The sequence below is a fragment of the Canis lupus genome, chromosome 1 (genome assembly GCF_003254725.2).
Source record: "Canis lupus dingo isolate Sandy chromosome 1, ASM325472v2, whole genome shotgun sequence".
Taxonomy (NCBI): domain Eukaryota; kingdom Metazoa; phylum Chordata; class Mammalia; order Carnivora; family Canidae; genus Canis; species Canis lupus.
The window spans coordinates 68,232,273-68,253,061 of NC_064243.1; the positions used below are offsets into that span (position 1 = coordinate 68,232,273).

The 20,789-nt window shown below is 44.2% G+C and overlaps 1 protein-coding gene across 3 annotated transcripts in view; it reads right to left on the reverse strand.

Annotated features, from left to right (window-relative positions):
- The window catches only part of ARHGAP18 (Rho GTPase activating protein 18), a 119,250-nt gene that overhangs the window by 52,789 nt on the left and 45,672 nt on the right, over positions 1 to 20,789 (reverse strand). For all 3 annotated transcript variants that reach the window (XR_007413585.1, XM_025423005.3, XM_049115455.1), the window contains 2 exons: positions 4,644 to 4,837; positions 1,571 to 1,806 (listed from right to left, as the gene is read on the reverse strand). Coding sequence is in view for 2 of the 3 variants with exons in the window: in XM_025423005.3 (XP_025278790.3) it covers positions 1,571 to 1,806; positions 4,644 to 4,837 (430 nt within the window). In the remaining variant the exon portion in view is untranslated. The remainder of the gene's footprint in view (positions 1 to 1,570; positions 1,807 to 4,643; positions 4,838 to 20,789) is intronic.

The window sequence follows — 20,789 nt, forward strand, 5'->3', positions numbered from 1 at the left end:
ATTGGGAAGGAAATGTCATAATACTGTATTTCCTCACCATTCATTTTCCTACATCTGATCTGGAAACCTAGTCCAGGCCTTTGACTTCAGTGGCTGTCCCAAATAACCACTGGGTGGTAAGCAAGGTTTAACTGCCTCACCGCAAGAGACCTGCCCGCAGCAATCCAGTGACCCTAAAACTCCCATCAAATAGACTGGATTTGATCCACAGTTGCCCACGCAAATAGAGTAGCATTCTGAAGCTATTAAGGATTTCTCGGAAGAATAAAATGTCTATAAAACACACACACACAAAAAAAACAAACCTCTACGTGATAGAAAGATACCTTAAATACAAGGCATCTCTCCGTCTCTCTCTCTCTTTTTGGAATCAGAGGATTTTTGCTACCCTTCAGTCATGATCAATACGGAATCTCATGTTCGGATCACTTACATGGAAACCCAAATATAGCGGGATACATCATGGTTAAAAGCACATACTTCAAAGTCACACAAATTTGGGTTTACTGTCTATGGGACATTGAGCAAGTTACTTAAAGTCTATGAGCCTCAGCCATAGAATGGAAACGGTAATACCTCCTCACTCATAGGACAGCTGCAAGGATTAAATGAGATAACGCAGGGAAAGTAGTTAGCACAGTAAGCGTTCATCAGTGGTGGCAGTGATTATCACTACCGTCGTCACTGTTCAGGATTCCGTTGGTTTGTTCTCGTCCCAGCAACCCTCCTGGGCCTTCTAGGCCAGGACTACTCAGTACACCTGAGAATAATCCAGAATGTAAATCAACTTTAACCCTAAGAATGCCATTTAGTTCAGCCAACTTTTTTTTTTAGAAGCAAGATCTTCCTGATAGAGGAAGAGACCATATTAATCTACCTTTCGCGCAAGCTCCTTCTGTCCTCATGGATGAGTAACAAGCAGCCCACCACGGGGGTGTTCGAGGCCGCAGAGGTCTCTCACTTTCACCATGCCTACCCTGCTATCCTTGTTCCTCCAGTCTCACCATCTCTCCCAGATTCCAACAGCTTTCATAATTAATTAATCATCTTGACAAATATTTACTCAAATCTTCTATGTGCTAGGCACTGTGTTAAGCACTAGACACAAAGGGGAAGTTATTTCATATTTCAGGGTTCCTGCTTTCTAATTATACTGCGGCTAGCTCCCTCATCTCACTCCTACTTTGATTCATCCCCAAATGAGCCTCAGGAAAAGCGAATATTCCTGCAGAAGTTAATAAATGAAGAATCTCTTACCTCCCACTTTTCTGTAAGTAACAACTGGGAGTCACATGTTCTGAGGGTCAGGGCCATGCCTAACGCTGCAAGGAAACCTAACACAGAGATTATCACACTGAATTCTAACTTGTTTTATTTTCTGCCCCTGCGGTGTAGGTTCTAGAAGGACAGGGACTGGGTCTGTCTGGATCCCTGCCAGCACCGGGCTTTAGTGGCTGGTATACAAGTGCTCGTTGGGATTTTAATGATCTGAATTAATAAGCTGGATTGGTCCACTCAATTCAAGGCAATCATTCCGTTGCTTTAACATCAAAAAAAGAAGAAAACCTACTTTTTCTTTGGACTCTCTCTGTTGAGCAAATATATCTCTGACGTCAGGAATCTGGTACTGTTTGTTTTTTTTCCTCAAGGTCTGGGAGACTGTCTCTACCCGTTTCTGAACAGCTGCTGCCTGGGTCCGGGTCAATGTTGACAAAAACACCATGCTTTCTTGGGGATCTCCAGCAGATTCTCCAAAGAGATTGGACAAACCAGCCTCCTTGAGCCATTCCTCTTCCAGTTCTCCCTCTGAAACAGTAGAGAAAAATGGAGTTGAAAGATCACAAAATATGAAAACTTTTGCATTTTTTTTCCAGCGTTTCAAACACGCTTACTGACATTCTTCTACCGAAATCAAACTGCCATGCTAAGTCATTATCTGAAACTTGGACAACTGCCATAAACTCCAGCCACAAAGATATCAAATTTTAGATCCATTTCATATAAATGCAATTAAAAACTTTAAATGACTGCACATGTGATTAACCTCGATAACGTCGTCCCTGCAGGTTAACTAGGGGAAGATAGTACTGCTCCCTTTCTCGAGATGAGCAAGCAACGAAAAGATAACTTACTTCCATCAAGTTACAGAAGGAAGTTAACACTGGACTTAAAGACCCGTTTCTTGGCTTAACTTCATCTGTGCCTCAGAGTCCAACACTAACTGATGGAAAGGCTTGTTTTCTCCGTTCACCGTAGCTGCCATGGAGTATGGCAAAGGATAAAGAGCATCCAGGCATCAAGAACTAACGAACTGCAAATTAAGTTTTCAACCCCCTTTCGTGTTTTCTACAATTAAAAAAATTTTATTATAGGAAATTAATTATATAATATCAATTCAAAACGCTAAAAGTACAAAGTAAACAGTAAGGCAAATATTGTTTAAGTTCTATGAACATTACAGAAAAACAGAAAGATAACAAGAATCGGTTCCCTCCAAGCAGTAAGTTTATAGAGGAAAGTGAAAGACCGATGACTTGAGACCCAAAAACCCTTCGTCAACACTTCATTTCTCTTCCTTGACAGCCCCGGCACGTTGGACCAGTCACTTGGCCTCAGGCCTACTCCGTTTTCTCATCCGTAATGTAGAGCAGAGCTGTCCTGGCTGCTCCGCATGAGGGAAGGCCACATGGGAAGAGCCTGCGTATCCTTCCACATTGTGTAAGTTCCTCGACGGCAGAAATCTAGTATCAATATCCTCGGTTTTAAGAAACATAAAGTAGTGCCAGGCACTCTGCATGTTGGGCCATAAAACCTGTTTACTGACATAAAAAGTCTGCCCTTACTATCAATGCTGTTAAGGTAGGACTCCACATACGTGTAGAAAACCAATTTCTCAGGGAAAAGAAGCAGATATTGACACGATAAGTAAACAATATCTGAAAACAGAGTCGCTCGATCCACTAAAAAGTGGGGGTGAACCTCAAACCGCGTAAAGCCAAAGAACAGACGTGGGCATGTTAGGAACTTTCTCAGTTCTTCTCCATAATCACATTAGGAGCGACTATCTATAAACTCATTTTAGTCTTGGAAAATTATGAAATAGATAATGACACGTGGCTACGGATCAGGCTTGAACGCTATTTTCTGACGAGTATCTTCTCATTCAGCAGGAATGGTCTGCTGCTTCCATCTTGAAACACTGAGACAGGAAATATGGGGCGTATGCTGATTATCACAAGCAAGCCCGATTTTACTGGTAACGTGAGAAAGAATGAGAGCAAAATAAAGGAGGACCCAAACAAAAGAACGAGTTTGTGTTAATCTTGCAAATCTAAGAAACGTTAAGAAAAATCTCCAGTTTTTCTCTTTAAAGTATTATTGGTAGATTTTTCAAAAAACGTCATAGCAAGGGGGGAAAAAAACCTACGTAGATTCTGCTGTTTAACAGCACAGGGCCAAGTCATTGCCTTAAGAAGTCCTCTGTTGGGAAGGAGATCAGTATTAGTGGGTCAGGAGGCACTGACTGTCATTATTCTTTCAGCATCCAGATCATTTGACATCCCTAAAACGTACTTACAAATCTATGGGTGGCACAAGGCAGAGAGAGTTAAAATGGGGAACCTGGCTGGCTCAGTCAGCAGAGCATGTGACTCTTGATCAAGGCCCACTCTGAGCATGGAGCCTACTTGGAATTTTTTAAATGTAATTTTTAATAATAATAATAAGAAGAAGAAGGGAAAGAAGCTAATATATAGATGCCAGAATTGGTCATCAAAAACTTGGTGACTCTTGAATTTATGAGATGGAAAGAGACAGTATTAATTTGAAGGGAAAAAAATGTTTCTTCTATAATATCAACTATAACAATACAGAGTGTGGGGAAGTATATATAGCTGGAAAGAAACTGGAGACAAATTATGGACCAAATATAAGAAAGAAGCAAATATGGAGGCTGAAAACACTAATGCCATCCTACACTGTCCAAATCCATACCCCCAGGCCAGCTATCCAGCCTCGTATACTCGCACGAAGAAGACCAGGGCTGAGGTAGGTCTGAAAACCACCACGAGGACTGGCTTAGGTAAATCATTTTTTCTTTCCAGAAGAACACGGTGAGGAACAAGACAAGCATCCTCAAACATCTGAAAGGTTATCCCATAAACGTAGAGTAGCCTTGCTGTGTTCTTCCAAAAGGCAAAAACCATGTCCAAGGTAGATGATGGCAGATTTCAAATCAATAAAATGAAGAACATCCAGACAGCTCAAGCTGACTGACCCATGGAAACACGGCATCACTGCAAAGCAGTGAGCACAAGAGCCATGTGGCTACCACAGAAGGAAGGTTAGATCACTTCAAAGATCACGTCTCATCCTAGGAGTCCATGACACTAAGCCTAGCCAACAAGGTTCTAGCCCCATCTCAGACTCAGTGAACTTAACTCATGCTACCGAAATGTGGCAGCTGCATCCAGGAATACGCCGCCAACAAGTACTTTTCAAGCTGAAAGGCCAACGAGCATTATCCTATCTCGGTTGTCCTATCCTTAATTTTCGTTGTTGCGGCTGTCCTCTTCCTTCCCAGGGAGTCATCTCCCACAAACACGGATACAAACAGACAGAAGTTTTATTCAGTGAGTTATTACCATCAGGCTCATTGACAACCACCACCTCTTGATCTTGTCTGTTCTCACTAGATTTCTTGATATTTTCTACTTCCGTCCAGTAGTCCTCCATAGAGAGTTCATCCAGAGAATCCTGAGAACCTGATCGGTCAAATGGAGGCTTTTCGGTGACTTTGGTGATCTCCTGGTTCATCGTGCACTGGCCATATTTACGGCTATAAAGTCAAAAGAAAACATGATTAATTTTAATACATGAGGAAGTAGCACAATTTCTAAAACAACACAGTACTGAGTGAACAATTTGGAAACTCTGTAAGTTCCTTAAAAAAGAACCAAAGAGATGTGTGTTTTGAAGCTATTTAACTTGAGATACCAGTGATTATAATATGTTTGTAGGATGAATAAGGAGTTTCACTGTCAAAAAACAAATACCAGTAAAAAAAAAAAAAAAAAAAAAAAATAGTGGTGTGATAAACCATTTTTCCTTTCCATTTCATGTAAGTTATTACAAGACTTCTTTTAAACCTAAAACTATTCCTAAAAAGCAACAGATTAAATCTTGATGAGGACTCCGCCTGGGTGGCTCAGTGGTTGAGCATCTGCCTTTGGCTCAGGGTGTGACCCCGGGGTCCTGGGATCAAGTCCCGCCTGCTTCTCCCTCTGCCTGTGTCTCTGCCTCTCTCTCTGTGTCTTTCATTAATAAATAAATACAATGTATAAATAAATAAATAAATAAATCTTTATCAGAGGTTATCAGTTAATTGAGACTTTAAGACAGTATCTCATATTTGTCATTTATATCTGCAAACAAAACTCAGCCCTTATACAGCAAATATCTGCAATCAATAAATGAGATACTATTTGAACTTCATTTTTATTTTTGGAACCGAAACATAAATAGAAAAATAGCATATTAAGTTTGCTGTTACGCTCTACTATAGAAGGCAACTTTTGACCTTTATTTATAAACATACCCATTAATGATATATATTTGAAAATATGGTAAAATTTCAGTTACTGGGGAAAAACATTTATTGGCAATTCTGAATACATTGCTAGGAATTACCTCTTAAACCCTTATCTCAAATATTATCTATGAAGAAAAGAATAAGTTGAATAAATGAAGGTTTTTGTATGACTTCAGGTTAACCATAATTTTTTTCTTTATATGTCCTATCCCACCTACTACTAACATTGAATTAATAGACCTTATAATAAATAAGCTTACGTATGTATATATATTGCATAGATAACAGAAACACTAAGTTTTTGTTTTATTATTTTTTATATTGAGATAGAATGGAGAAAACCCTAATTATTTAAAAAAGGAAAATTTTTGGTTATGGCACTTCCTCTTTACATTCAATTTTTTGAAAACATAATTTGAGGACAGTCCAGGTGGCTCAGCGGTTTAGCACTGCCTTCTGCCCAGGGTGTGATCCTGGGGTCCTGGGATCGAGTACCACGTCGGGCTCCCTGCATGGAGCCTGCTTCTCCCTCTGCCTGTGTCTTTGCCCCCCCCTCCGCCCCCCCCCCCCCCCCCCCCGCCCCGTGTCTCTCATGAATACATAAATAAATAAATAAATCTTTAAAAAACAAAAACAAAAAAAAACATAATTTGAGTGGGGACAATGGTTGGGGAACTAGTCTTTTGTTATTCTAATTTCAAATTGCTCTTTTATCTCCCAGGAGGATGTTAGAAGGTAATATTTTTGCTACATTGGTTTTCTCACTACACATAAGAAAATTTAAAAATACCATAAGCGTAAATTCTTTAATGGTTTGTGAACATTTTCACATTTAAACTGGCCTTTCCCGTAATCATTCAAACAGCAGGATGTAATACTACATAAGGGAGAAGGTCACTAAAGTCCGGTCAATTTGACCTAGCAGTTTAATTCCAACCGTTTTTTGTTTTTTTTTTTTTAAAGATTGTATTTACTTACTCATGAGACACAAAGAGAGAGGCAGACCCAGGCCGAGGGAGAAGCAGGCCCCTGTGGGGAGCCCAAGCCAGACTGGATCCCGGGACCCCGGGGTCACGCCCTGGGCCGAAGGCAGCCACTCAGCCACTGAGCCACCCGGGGGCCCCAATTCCAACACACAGGTGCCAAGTCACAACACTTCACTGCCTGTTGCTACAAGTAAACACAGCACGACCGACTCCTTGGCGTCATAAGCTGGGCCAGTTTCCCTCGTCAGGGACACTCGCCCTTCAACAGCGCTGCTGCACGTGCGAGTGGACGGCCCGGAACGGCTCCCGGGCAAGTGCGGGGCGGCCGTGGTGGGTGCGGGGCAGGGCTGGCAGGGGGAGGCCGGGCAGGTTTGCATGATTCCCCTCCTCGGGCCTCCACTGTCCACTGGTCGCCTCCCCGCCCTAAGGCCAGGAGCCGTCCTCCGTCCCTGGGGAGGCAGCCAGCCATCCTGATCCCACGTCCTCCGTGGCTCTGCCCTTGGCCCTGGCCCTGCCTTCAGGCCTCTCGCTTTGGAGTCCACACTCCTGATGCTTAAAGTAAAATGTGAACAGAAGGCGCTCTCCTCAAAACCCTGAACTGTGGCTGTAGCCTGGACCAGCAGCCCAACCCACGCAGCCTGTCCTCGCCCGGGGCTCGAGTCTTCAAGGCCTTCTGCAGAACACCCAGGGTTGGGGGGGGGGGGCGGTTCCTCAGCAAAAGCGCAGATGCCCCGGGCCGTGCTCGTGCCCTGGATGCCCTGCAGCTTGGGCTGCTGCCCGCGCCCCCAGCGCTGGGAGACGCCAGGGTCCTGCGGAGGCCTCACGACCGGTGCCCAATACCTTGGCTTATCTGCTTGCAGAAAAGAGGTGCAGTTGAATTAAAGTACGTTAAGCTTTTCACTTCTGAAGGAATGTGTTTATTCTGGCAAGAATTTTCCAGTAAATTTCCATTAAGATAGCGGGTGCAGAAAAACCATAAGGGCGTTGAGCAACAGCATTGTTACGTAAATACCTTCTATATCAAGCCCTGCTTTCAAAACAGGCATAAAGCAAAAGTCTAATCGCCTAGTGCTAATGAATAGACTCAATATTTTTACTTTAATAAGATTCAAAGCTGAATAGGTCTGTTTTTTTTTTTTTTTTCTTATAATGACCTGATGATATGGAGTCATGGAATGGAGGGTTTTGTTTTTTTTTTTCTTTTTTTGGATTATCGGTAAATGTTGGAAGAAAAGGTTTTCTTTTTTTAAACGTCAGAGCACGGAAGCAGGGAGGAGGCAGCCATTCGGTGGTTGACTGTCCTCCCCGGCATCATGGATCCGTGGATGCTGCATTTTTCTCTAAACACGTAGCTGAACATTTTTCGATTACAGTTTACATCAATAAATGTGTTTTGTCACTTCTTTTCTTAGAATACACTCTACTTGTGAGCTCCGGGCAGGCAGGGCTGGAAGTGTGGTCCCTCTTACAACTGTCCCGGGAGGAGGCTAGTTAACCAGTCCCTCTCTTCTGTTCTGAGGGGTGTGTTATCCGATACCACGTTCGTTCTGCAAATTGGGTTTCGGAGCATAAAGTAACATCTGCTAGACATAACGATGACGCACGCGGCAGAAATATTTTATATTTCCAGAAGACCCGAGCCAACACACGGTGCTGAAATCAAAGAAACGCCAGGGTCTGTCCCCCCAGGCAACTATCAATTATCCCACCTGACTCACCGGCAAACAACTGTTCTATGTTTTTCTTATGTGCCCCCCAGAATCCCACATGCCAGTCATCCCAGGGCCGCCCTGCAGGAACCGTCACATTTCTCACCTTGTACAGCTCTGACAACAGAACTGGACCCTGTCCTCTGAAAGAAGTGGCTTCCGTGGGCCCATGCCCCCATGCGGCCCACGTGCCCCCGTACCCCCGTGTCATGGTTGGGCCTGCCCTCCTGGGCGCCAACCTCATCAGCAAATAGTAACTTCACAGACCCTTATGGGCCTTCAGGGAACATCCCTTCTTCTTCTTCTAGCGAGCAGGTTCTTATGCTGTGTTTACAAAAAGCGGGGCTTTGTCCTATTTTCCCCAGGTATATTTTATCCCGTTCACTGGTTTTCCCCCTGGTCAGTGAATCTCAAATGCACTGGTATCATTCATGCCTCTTACTTATACTGGCTTAGAGAACGGTAAATTGGTCTGACACGATCAGTTCTTCCCAGGGAGGTGGAAGGTGCTGGGTCTGCTAGAAGGAAACATGCTGACGGGTGACTTATCCCAGGACCAACGCAGAGAAATGACATGCAGATACCTGGGGCTGGGTGCCATAAGGACCAAACGATTCAGGATCTCCTGAACTATCTCTTTGATTTTGGAGAAATCATTTGACTTCTCTGACTTTTCCTACCTATAAAATGGGAAAAATACCAATAGCCTCGACTGCTTTGTGTGCTGTGAGTTACCAAGCGGGAATGCCTCCAGGAATGCCGCCTGGGTAACCCCCAAGAGGGCACACCACTTAGTATCACTCTGACCTGTAAAACTGCTAACTATAAATAACCGCTCCTCCCACACTGGAATAAGGTCACCTTTGGCCTCTTCTAAGGTTCAGAAAAAATACTTGACCTGTAGGACAGCCATGCTTGAACATGCTGCTCTCAAGACCTGTTCTGCGCTTAAAAATTTTCAAGGACTCCCAAAGAGCTTTTGCTTAAGTAGGTTATATCTATTGATATGTACGCTATTAGCTATTATAATTGGCAAGAAAAATTAAAATACTAATTATTTAAAAAGAATAATCAACATCTTAATATAAGATACTTTGGGGAGGGGGCGGGGACCTATTTTCCATACAAAAAAAAAAGAAAGAAAAAAGTAGTGAGATGAGTAGCATTGTTTTACATTTTTTGAAACTGTCTTTAAAGCCTGGCCTAATAGAAGACATGTGGGTTCTCACATCTGCCTCTGCATTCAATCTTTTATGATACTGCACATCGTGTCGTCTCTGGGAAACTCTGCTGTGTTCTCATGAGAGAATGAGACTGAAAAAGGCCAATAACGTCTTTGTGTTCCTATGAAAACAGTTGTGATCTCCTGGACTCCTAAAAGGGTCTTGAGACAGCCTCCCCTCCCCCGCAGGTGTGCCAGGACAACACTTTGAAAACCACTGTTCTAGGATTTCTCAAAAACAACACCTAATGGATCTCAAAAAGCCCTTCTCAATTCTACGGGCAACGCTCCAGAAAGCCTTACTGAAAGACACAGCCATGCCTTCCCGGTGACTCTTGACCTACTTCTTTGTTTATTTTAGTTTAGTTTTACAGCCTTTCATCAAAACTGGGACTTGTTCCAATGATATAACCATATTTAATTTATACTTCAATGACAAAGGATAGAACGTCATTCTAAAACCCTTGCCTTGCCAATGTCTTTCATCATTTGCTTTTATTTATCATGTATAAGAGGCTGAGCCCCCCTGTGGACCAGGGTATTTGAAAATGTGCATTTTCCTTAACACTCCTTTCTCATGCATACCTCTCTTCTTCAACCATCTTAAGGCAAATTTACTTGGAATGAGGACCTTATCTTTGAACTCAAATTTACCTATGTGGTCCAATCTCTACCTTCTGGACCTCACCCTGTCAAGAGTCCTGCTGCTATACGCATCAGTGTGTCGCTCATTCTGCACCTTCTAGAGGCACCTGTGTGGACTAAAGTCTGCTTTCTTGAAGTCCTTTGGATGCTGGGATTTGGTCTTGCTCTATTTTTTTCACAAGATCCTCTCTAAAAGAGCTACACTTTCTGGTATCCCAAAGTTCACTTCCGGTGCACAGAAAGAAGCCCAGTGGGTTGGGAGACAAACGGAATAAGACTATTTTTGTTTTCTTTCTTGTTCTGTTTGTAATGCACCAAAGGAAAAAAAAAAATCCCCAAATAAGTTCTTACGCCATAACTCACCCTCAACCATAATGACCAAGTGTATTTTAGATAAAGCCATATTTACCGAAGCAGGCACTTTAGAAGGGTTTTGGACCCTAGGGACTCAAAGCTATCCTATCATTTTCTAGATGAGGTAATGAGGCCCAAGGGTTGAATTTTCCCAAAGTCTTGGTAGAACCAAGATTAGTGTCCTCACTTCTTCTTCAGTAGTCATTTTATTATACCAAATAGACTAGAAAGCGTAGAATTTACTTTTTTTTTTCATCAGACGCCCGGATCTTCCTCAGCTTGCATTGCACGTAGCAAAACCAAGAGTGGCGCTGACGACGGGCTCTATAATTCACGATTCCAGGTGACCGGACACTATGCAGGGAAAGTCACAATCGGCAATCAGGCCACATCAATCCCAGCGCGGGAGGCGCGGAGCGGGGACACCTGTCCTTGGACCGCGGCTGGAAGAGGTTGGGGAGCTCCCAGGTCAACTTGCTCCGCTCCTCCCTCTGTGTTCTCTCGGTTTAAAAAAAGTTAAAGACTCAAAACAACAACAAAACAAACGGAAGCAGCAGAGGGCCGCGAGCACCCGGGCCCTTCTGTCCCCTGGGGACAGTGTCCCCCACGCCGACCCCACCCCCCTGCAGGTCAGGTGCAGGTGCCGGAGCACAGAGCCCTGGGGCCCCGGGGAGGGCGGGCCATGTCATGGAGGAGGCTGCTATTGATACAGGATGCCTCTCCTCGGACAGGTAATAACGAAATCTCTGTTAATACAACACCAGACTGTGAACACTAATATCTTTTAGTTTAATAGTACTGGATAGGATACTGGTTTTACTTACTGCCCGTGGGCAGACCTCTTGCCCTCCGTAAGACTTTCACATACATATTCACATCGACTTTCCTATGCTAATAAAAACAGGGGCGCAAGGCATAGTTGGATTTAAAAAAAAAAAAAAAGAAAGCCCTTTTGATAATAATTAAAGACATTGGCATAATCTGGAAGAAATGTGGGCATTATTATTAAACTCTTCTTGCCTCTTTCTGATTATTTATTATTTATTTATTTATTTATTTATTGAGAGAGAGAGAAAACAGGAGCATGAGCCCAGGTGGGGGCAGATGCACAGGGAGAGAACGTCAAGCCGTTCCACGCCTGGCACAGGGCCGGAGGCAAGGCGCACTCTCATGACCCTGAGATCATGACCTGAGCAGAAATCAAGAGTTGGACACTTCATGGATTCAGCCACCCAGGCGCCCCGTTGTGATTATTTGCTGACATAAGGTTGAGAGATCACCTCATGTGTCAGGGGGCCACGGAAGTATGCATCCACCTTCCACCAGCCCGCAGAAGAAAGGCCACAGACACCGGAAGAACACGTTCAAAGTGGAAGGATCTCCGTGTTTATGCTCCATACAATAAATAGGAAGAGGATATTCATACATTATTTCAAAAGGACACTAACGAATAGTAATGAAACAACTGAAAACAGCAGCAGCAGCAGCAGCATGACAACTACTGGGATAAGAAAGAAGAAACCTGCTCCGCTTCGGCTGCAAAGTGTGATTTTATGGAGAGCTCCAAATGACCTTCAAATACCATAACGTTCCACCCATAAGTACTGAAGACCAGGAAGTGTTTTTATAAGCCAGGTGCTGAAAGTCAGCTCTGCCGAGGAGATAGAGGGGGTGGAGAAATAATTTTCAGCTAATCAAATAATTTAGCCAAGCTTAGAAACAATTCATCTGTTATGTTTTCACAGCATGTCTCTTCCGCTCTTCAGTTACAAAGTAGAATATGTGACTATTGGAGAGCAATTTCTTTCTCTTTAAATGAGATTATCTAAGACCTCTTTTTTCCCTAGTATGTTTTAGAATCTCAGCTGACCCAACACAAGATACGTGAATGCAGGTTAGACTCAAACGATACACTAAAAATAAGAACACGGGGAACTCAAGGTCATTTCTAATTGTAAAATACTTCGGGGGGGGCGGGGCAACAGACTGTAAGCCTAACATTTGAAGGGAAACAAAACAAAAGAAAAATCCCACCACCATATGTATTTTCAATAAAAGCCACTGAGCTCTGTTTGGAGTTCAGGAACAGGGCTCAGGGGGCATAATCAGTGTCCTCTTTATATTAACCTGATGTGACCATGAGGGATGGGTTAAGGGTTTTATGGGAAGAAATGAAGGGAACCCTGGGAGGGAATGCAGAAGGCAAAGAAAAAAAAAAAAAAAAAGAAGAAGAAAACATGACTAAAGCTATTCCTAGCCTTATCACATCCTCCAGCGGAATTATGGGCATGCTGAGCTCCAGTACAAATGCCCCCCACAGGCACATCAAATTCTCGGAGGATTAAGTCCTCCAAACTGGAAGTATATGAACAAGGCACTGTCAGAGTCTCCCGCTGTCACCAGGCTCATGCTGGCCTACTGTTTACTTGCTGCTCACGTGGGTGGCAAAATGCCCACTTGACCAAAAGCAATATGGCATCTGGGTCTAAAATGTCATTTCACATGGGAGTTTGGAACAGGCCAGGAAGTCCACCAGAAGCTGATGCCCTTGAGAGTTCCCTTCCTGGACATGGCCAGGGCTGCTGGCACTCTGTAGAGAACTGGTACTAAATCAACGTTCAGCTCAAGGATTCTCAGCTCTGGTCTCCCGTTGCCATCTCTCCTGCTCTCCTCTCCTGTCCCCATCGTTCGACACCTGGATTCTCCTTTCTGCACACATTCCCCACAAAGAAACCATCCAGGTTGATTGATTTCTGCTTTTTTTTCCAAAAGGCCAGCTGCTGGATCACCTTCAGGAGCCCTGCAATCTGCACTGGCCCAGGCTCCCAGGACCTCACATCCCAGCTAGGTCTTGTACCGATGACCCTCCTTGCCAGAAAAGAGAGAGTAGAAGAACCAACCATAGTCTCTTAGGAGACTAAGAGTGGACAAGATTGGCCAATAGGCTACAGAACAGAGAAAAGAGCCTCTAGAGACCAGGACAGAGTCTGAGTAGGTTCTAAAGGGAAACTATGAAAGGATTAAGAGGGTGTGGGTCCCACCGGGGCAGAAGGCGGTTTCTGTGCCGTGTTCACCAAAACAGTGAGGATGAGCGATGGCATCCAAGACGAGCTTCCTTACTATCTTAACAGGGTTAGTCTTCAGAGACTCAAGTTGTCACATAATTTACAGGGAAGATTCACGACTCAGAATTGTTTTCTGGTTCTTTGTTTCCTTTGCCTTTTTTTCCCCCCCCACTGTTGTTTGAGGGCCAACTACTAAGGAGTCCTACCTTGGGGCGCCTGGGTGACAGTTTCAGGGAAACCGACTCTTGGTTTGGGCTCAGGTCATGATATCAGGGTCATGAGATATGGCCCCATGTCAAGCTCTGCACTCAGAACGGAGTGTGCTGGAGATTCTCTCTCCCTCCCCCCTCCTACTTGTGCACACGTTCTCTCTCTAAAAATATATAAATCTTTAAAAAAAGGAAGGGTGTTTCCCACCTCATAATAGACTTATCTGCTGAAGCAGGTTCCATGAAGTAAAATGCGTAGCTTTTAAAAGAATTACTTGTGAAGCTCTAAGCATATGCCAACCACTCTAATACAAGAATGTTAATTTCTTAATCCGAGAGCTTTATGAATAAAAAGTTCCACTGAACAACAATGCGTACATTTATTCATTGGTCTTCCTTCATTATGGATCTCAGTCAGAATTCTGTATTTAAGCTTTATTTCTTAAAAACTGTGATTATGATTTAATCATGAAATTAATCCACACAATGAAATATATTTTCCATTTCAAGTAGTAGATACTAAAAAGAACAGTGCGACTGGAATGAAGTCAATACCCCAGTGTTTTGGTGGAATGATGCTCTAGAGCTTGGGTTCTTGTTTATTAATAATAAACAGATCGCATCACTGTGATTCACACATTCAGTCAACAAATACCGACTCCACATTAACTGTAAGGTCCTAAACCTGTGGGTGTCCAAAGAAACACAAGACTTCACCTCTGATCCTGGAGAGTACACATGTCCTATCAGTGCAGATAAAACATGTGGAAAAATAACAATACAAGGCAGCGTCAGCCCCGTGCTCTGAGGAGGGCAGCAGCAGGTGCTTGCAGGGCTCACTTCTAGTTAAACAAAGACAAACACACAGATGCCAAAAAAGTGTTAAGAAATTGCTGCAGCACAGTGAGAGTAGGTAGGCAGGGAGATTCCAGTCTCTTGCTATACCTCATTCTAATTCTATAAAGCTCTCCCCAGAGCCAACCATGTCTTCCTGTTATTTGATTCAAATTTACTTCCAACTTAAGCCCATTTCCTCTGAGCAAATAAAGAATTAATCAGTGTCCTCTTTATATTAACCCCTTTGTTGGGAACAGTTTTTAGTCCTTCCTACATCTACATACATTGGGGTGGCCCATGAATACCATTCCTTTACTTTCTCCGCCTATAGCTTAAACATCAACATCTTAGAAATACACCCTATAGCACGCACGCTTAAAGAGCATCTGAATCGTGAAGAACTACCTACAGGTAACTGCATATCCTCCTAAAAATTTCCCTTTCGGCCTTTTTCAGATTGGCTTCTTGCCCTGCAACTGAAACCCCCAAGCTGATGTTGATTTTAGAAACAAGACCCCTTTTAGGCCCATGTGGGTGGTCCTTGGCACAGATACCAGAGTTGGAAACCTAATCATAAATGTTTTCTCTTCCTGGCCGAGGCAAGTGAGCACTGTTATTAATTGCTTTCCATGGCTCTGCTTTCTTTTTTAAAAAGCCTTTGCTGATCATTTGCATTAATATTATGCTAATAAAAGTAAGGGAATGCTAACTAATTCAGTCTCTTTAGTAGTAACTAAGGATCAGAAAGAGAGGGAGAGAGAAAGGTAATTTGCATATTTTCATGATTGGAGCGAACTGGCATTTAAATACTCGTAACCACTTTTGAAGAGAAATAATAATATATGTTGGGCCAGCCTGAGCAGAAGTAATTTCTCAGGTGGAACCATCTAAAACCAAGTATTTCAGGATACATTCTGCTTCTAAGCATGAATATCAGATGACAAGGATGAGCCTTCAAACACAGAGCAACCATCTGCATCATAAATACGTTTCAGTTCCTCTCTGCAGAAGGAATTCATTCACTGTTGAAGGCCATTCACTTCCACTTCTGACTGCTTATTCCTCAAAAAGCTTCCAAGTACCGTGAGAACAATGATTAAAAGAAGATCTTTCCATCTGCACCGCATTAGGGCTGCAAGACAGCCCCTCCTGCAGAAACAGCTTCTGCATAATTCATCGTGCCATTTTAAACCCTAATCAGTGACTTGCAATAAGCTATGAAGACAGTGGAGAGGAGAAACACGTTCCCTGGCTACGTCCTGAGCATTCACTCACCCCTCACTTTGGGACACGGCTCCACGAATCGTAGCGTGTGTGTGAGCGTGTACACACACTTCATCTTACGCCCAGAGGCTCTTACTGCCCCCCTGAAGGGATGTCATCACTCCTAGGCCATAGCAATGTTCCAAGAAAGAATATTTCTTAGATTATCATCATAGGATAGTTCAGGAAAGAAGATTCTACTGGAAGACAGAAGTTGGTCCAACTCCAGCTCTGCCGTTCTTTATGTGAGCGTCACAGACAAGTCACTCTACATCATGAAGAATAATACCTCAAGTCTATTTCAATTTTAAGAATTATGTAACTCTAATCTGTTCACACTGATTTTGCACATACACAGCTTTAATTGAACCTGCCACTTTGCTGTAGTGTTCCATTTTCCAAAGCAGGGCCAACTGAGGTGGTGAGGAAGGGCCTCTCGACGTCCCCCACTCACCCCTCAACCTTAGAGGCTTCACTTTGATTTGATTTGAAATCCATTTAAGAACGCACTGGAAAAAGTACTTTGTGACTGCAGAAAATCAGAAAAACAACTGCTTTAAGCATCTCAAGTTTAAAAAAAAAAAACTTTATAGAATCCTTAAGCTTTAAATGCTGAAGAATTAATTAGGCAGAAGGTATTAATGACAGTACGCAACGCATAGGGTTTTGACCCAGCACAAGTAGTGAGAAACTACGCTGGCAGTAGAGATGAGGATGTGGAGTGCAAATTTTATAATAAAATTTTTCACTTTCCATTTATTATCACTGCATAAACAATGGTCAAAAAAAAAAAAAAGGCATTGAGTTTGTATAGATAGGTGACATTCGTATATAGCTGAAATTTGGTAAAGTCCCTAAGATTTTGCTTGGCAGTTCACTAAAGAATCAAGAGAACCCTCTCAAAAGACACTATAACCTGAAAACTGAGTTTGGTGGTGGTATCTTCAAATAAATGATTTTTTTTTGACATAAGCTCTATGCACAACATGGGGCTTAAACTCAAATCCCTGAGATCGAGTCACGTGTTCTACCAACGAAGCCAATCACGTACCCACAAGTCATCTTATTTTTAACTAAATAACTCATAATGATTGAAAATTTGACTGTAAACATTAAATAATTGACTAAATCTTAGAAAGCACAATTGGAACGTGGTAAGAAACCTCCCTTGTATTACTTTGAATGTGACACAAATTATTTTACAACATTGCTATCCATGTGAAATAAAAGGCAGGGGGATCCCTAGGTGGCTCAGTGGTTTAGCGCCTGCCTTTGGCCCAGGGCGCGGTCCTGGAGTCCTGGGATCGAGTCCTGCATCGGGCTCCCAGCATGGAGCCTGCTTCTCCCTCTGCCTGGGTCTCTGCCTCCCTCTCCCTCTGCCTGGGTCTCTGCCTCCCTCTCCCTCTGCCTGGGTCTCTGCCTCCCTCTCCCTCTGCCTGGGTCTCTGCCTCCCATGAATAAATAAATAAAATCTTAAAAAAGAAAGAAAGAAGAAAGAAAGAAAAAAAGAAAGAAAGAAAGAAAGAAAGAAAGAAAGAAAGAAAGAAAGAGGGAGGAAGAAAGAGAGAGAGAGAGAAAGAAAGAAAGAAAGAAAGAAAGAAAGAAAGAAAGAAAGAAAGAAAGAAAGAAAGAAAGAGCAGGCCTCAAATTTAATTTAAACATTTTTTGGTGGCCTATTAAAGAAGGAAAAAGGGGTGCCTGGGTGGGTTAGTCGGTTAAGCACCAGACTCGATTTCAGCTCAGGTTATGATCTCAGGGTCGTGGGTCGAGCCTCACAACAGGCCCTGAGCTCAGCACAGAGTCTGCTTGTCCCTCTGCTCCCTCCCCTGCTCTCTCTCTAAAATAAATAAAACCTTTAAAAACAAAAGTAAAAAGAACCAGGTAATTGTAATAGCACACTTGGTTTAACGGAATATACCCCGAAATATTATCATCACAACATGTGATCCATATTAAAATTATTGAGATCTTTTATTCTTTTTCTCATTCTAAGTCTTCAAACTCCTGTAACTTCTGTTCACGTTCAGTCTGGACTAGCCGTATTTCAAGCGCTCACTAGTCACAGGTGGCGGGTGGCTACCTTACCGCCAGGGCAGCTGCAGAATGAACGAGGCAGGAGGCAGGTTCTCTTCCTATAGCCCCATATACACAGATGACGTAACTCCTCCTACTTCCAACATGCAAAAGCTCATGCCTGTTTGTCTACAGAATGTTCATTTTTTCATTGACTCAAAATATTTAGCGAAAAACGACTTCACACTCTACAAAACTATAGAATTCAGGTGTAGTTGAGACACGGTGGATCCTAGAATTTAGTAGGCAACAAAGACTTATGCAACAGGAACTCCCAATCGCGAGTGGTAATTGCTGTGGAAGCACAGGCTGAGGAAGGTGCAAGCTGGAGGCTGAGGACTTGGTAAAGGCTTCACCCAACAGTCACAGGGGCAGGATCTTAAAGGCCAAATGGTACTTTGGTACTTCATTAGGTAAAATATGACAAGAAAGGTGTCTAGGACAGTGGAAACTATAAAACAGAGCAACAGAAGCCTATAGAGTGAGCCCGGGGAAACTGAGTAAACTGATGTAGACAGACTGCCCTGGCTTCAAGGGAGGAACAACCAGTTGGAAGGGTTGGGGCGGTGGCGGGGGGGGAGTGGTGTGTTAGGCACTGGGGGCAAAAAGCCCACAGCCAATTGTGCTGGATGTTGCATGTCCCACCAAGACGCTCGGAATGCAACCGTGGAAGGTTCGTCAACAAGGACACATCACTACCAAATCAGTGTCTAGGAAATGAAGTTCGAGAAGTGAAATACGGAGACAGCCTGGGGCTACAGCGCTCTGGAGCCAGGGGATCCCTGAGAGCCGGGTTCGGGTTTGAATCCCGAGGGCACGGGTAGAAAAGAAGTGAGAGGACAAAGTCGAGAAGCTTTTGCCAAGCAAACTCCGAGTTACACCAAGTGGATGAAGGAAACAGAAGAAAGCAAGATAACTGCATAGTTTGTTCTTCAACGGGCAGGTGGACGCTGTCCCTGAGACGGAGATTACAGGGCAAAGGGCAGGCTTGCAGGGAACACCTGCTGAGTCTGACCCATCAGAGACCCCTGTGTGACATCAGGCTGCCCACGGCTCACAGGACGTTCTCTGGCTTCACCTGTATACCCTACTCAGAGGTCCTTGGTCACAAAGTGTGCTCCCTGTGCCAGCAGCAGTGGCACCGAGCTCAGGAAGGCAGAGTCTCCGGCCCTCAGGCCTGCTGAACCCCAGTCTGCATTTTACTACGATTCCCAGGTAACTTCCATGCACAACAAGTTAGAGAAGAACTGCTGAGATATTTGAAAATTGAAGGACGCCCGGGTGGCTGGTGAAGTGTCTGACTTCAGCACAGGTCATGACCTCGGGGTCCTGGGATGCAGCCCCACTTGGAACCCAACATGCTCTATGCTCAGCAGGGACCCTGCGTGTCCGCCTCCCTCCGCTCCTCCCCCTATGCATGTACCCTCTCTCAAACAAATAAAATCTAAAAAAAAAAAAGAGAGAGAGAGAAAAAAATTGAGATCAGGAATTCCCAAAAGAGGTACTGACCACTGACCAAGGGAGGATGATTTTAGATGTCCACAGGATATACGTGACTTAAAACTAAGGGGGGTGGACGTGTACAGAAAACAGAACTTTAAATAGGGTAAGAGAAGCCGTGTGCTGAGGAAGTGGTCACAAGTTTGGAATTAAAATAATCGACATAAAAGCAAACAATGGTTCCCTCTTGTTAAGTCCATTTAATAAAAACTGAACCTGCACAAAGACGAGGAAGAAGAGAAAAAAGGAAACAAAACCTTTAAAAATAAAGAACCACAATGGTGAAGCCCCATTAAAGCTACAAAGATCTCTATTTACAATTAAGAAAATAAAATCACACTAATGTCCCTTAATATTCTAAAATACTGAACGAATTTGTGGAAAAGCAAATATGATGTGAGTGGAGACAGAATTAAATGGCAACGTTACGGTCGCTATTTGCTGCGATAGAGGGGACCGGATGGAGTGAGTTCTAGAACCCGAAGGCTGAGATCCAGGCTGGCCTCCCCAGATCCCACCGCACCTCCACACGCCTCTGTCCACGCTGGGTAACGGGGGCCTGGGAACCAGACCTGCTCCCCTTAGGAGATTGCCGGCTGCCACTGCCTACGGTTCAAATTGGGAGTGAGCTCAGGCTGATTATTGCTTCCAAACCCTCCCAGAGCAGGAGCATGAAGAATGTGCCTTCCCCACCCTCAGCCCATCCCCAGTACTTCAGCCTGTCTCACCCACAAAGGACTTTCCTGAAGGTTTGCTAAGACCCCACAGCTCTGCAGAGCTGATTTCAAGGCCACCGAGTCTGCCTGTGTGTCTTATTTCCCAGGTGACACTGCCGCTGCTGCCCCACAACTCCCCCAGAGGGCCCGGGGCTCACCCCACACATGCTCAGAGGGCCTAGGCCTTCCCCACACGGCTCAGAGGGCCCAGGGCTCACCCAAAACTCACCCAGAGGGCCCGGGGGTCACCCCACACTCACCCAGAGGGCCCAGGGCTCACCCCACACTCGCCCAGAGGGCCCAGACCTTCCCCACACTCCCCCACAGGGCCCAGGGCTCACCCCACATTCGCCCTGAGGGCCCAGGCCTTGCCCCACACATGCCTGGAAGGCCCAGACCCTGCCCCAAAGACCCGTGTGAGCTGGGGCTCCCTGAGGCCTGGGACCCTCCAAACACTTCGTGCAGATGCCAAGTGACCAATATGGACCGTGTGTCATTTCCATCCCACGTAAAAGCCTTAGATTATGTTTGTTTGTTTTTTAAACGTGGTCTTCCCACGGGTCACAGAAGCAAGCCGAGCTGCTCCATGGGAGACGGGGCCCATGAGCGCCAGCGGGCAG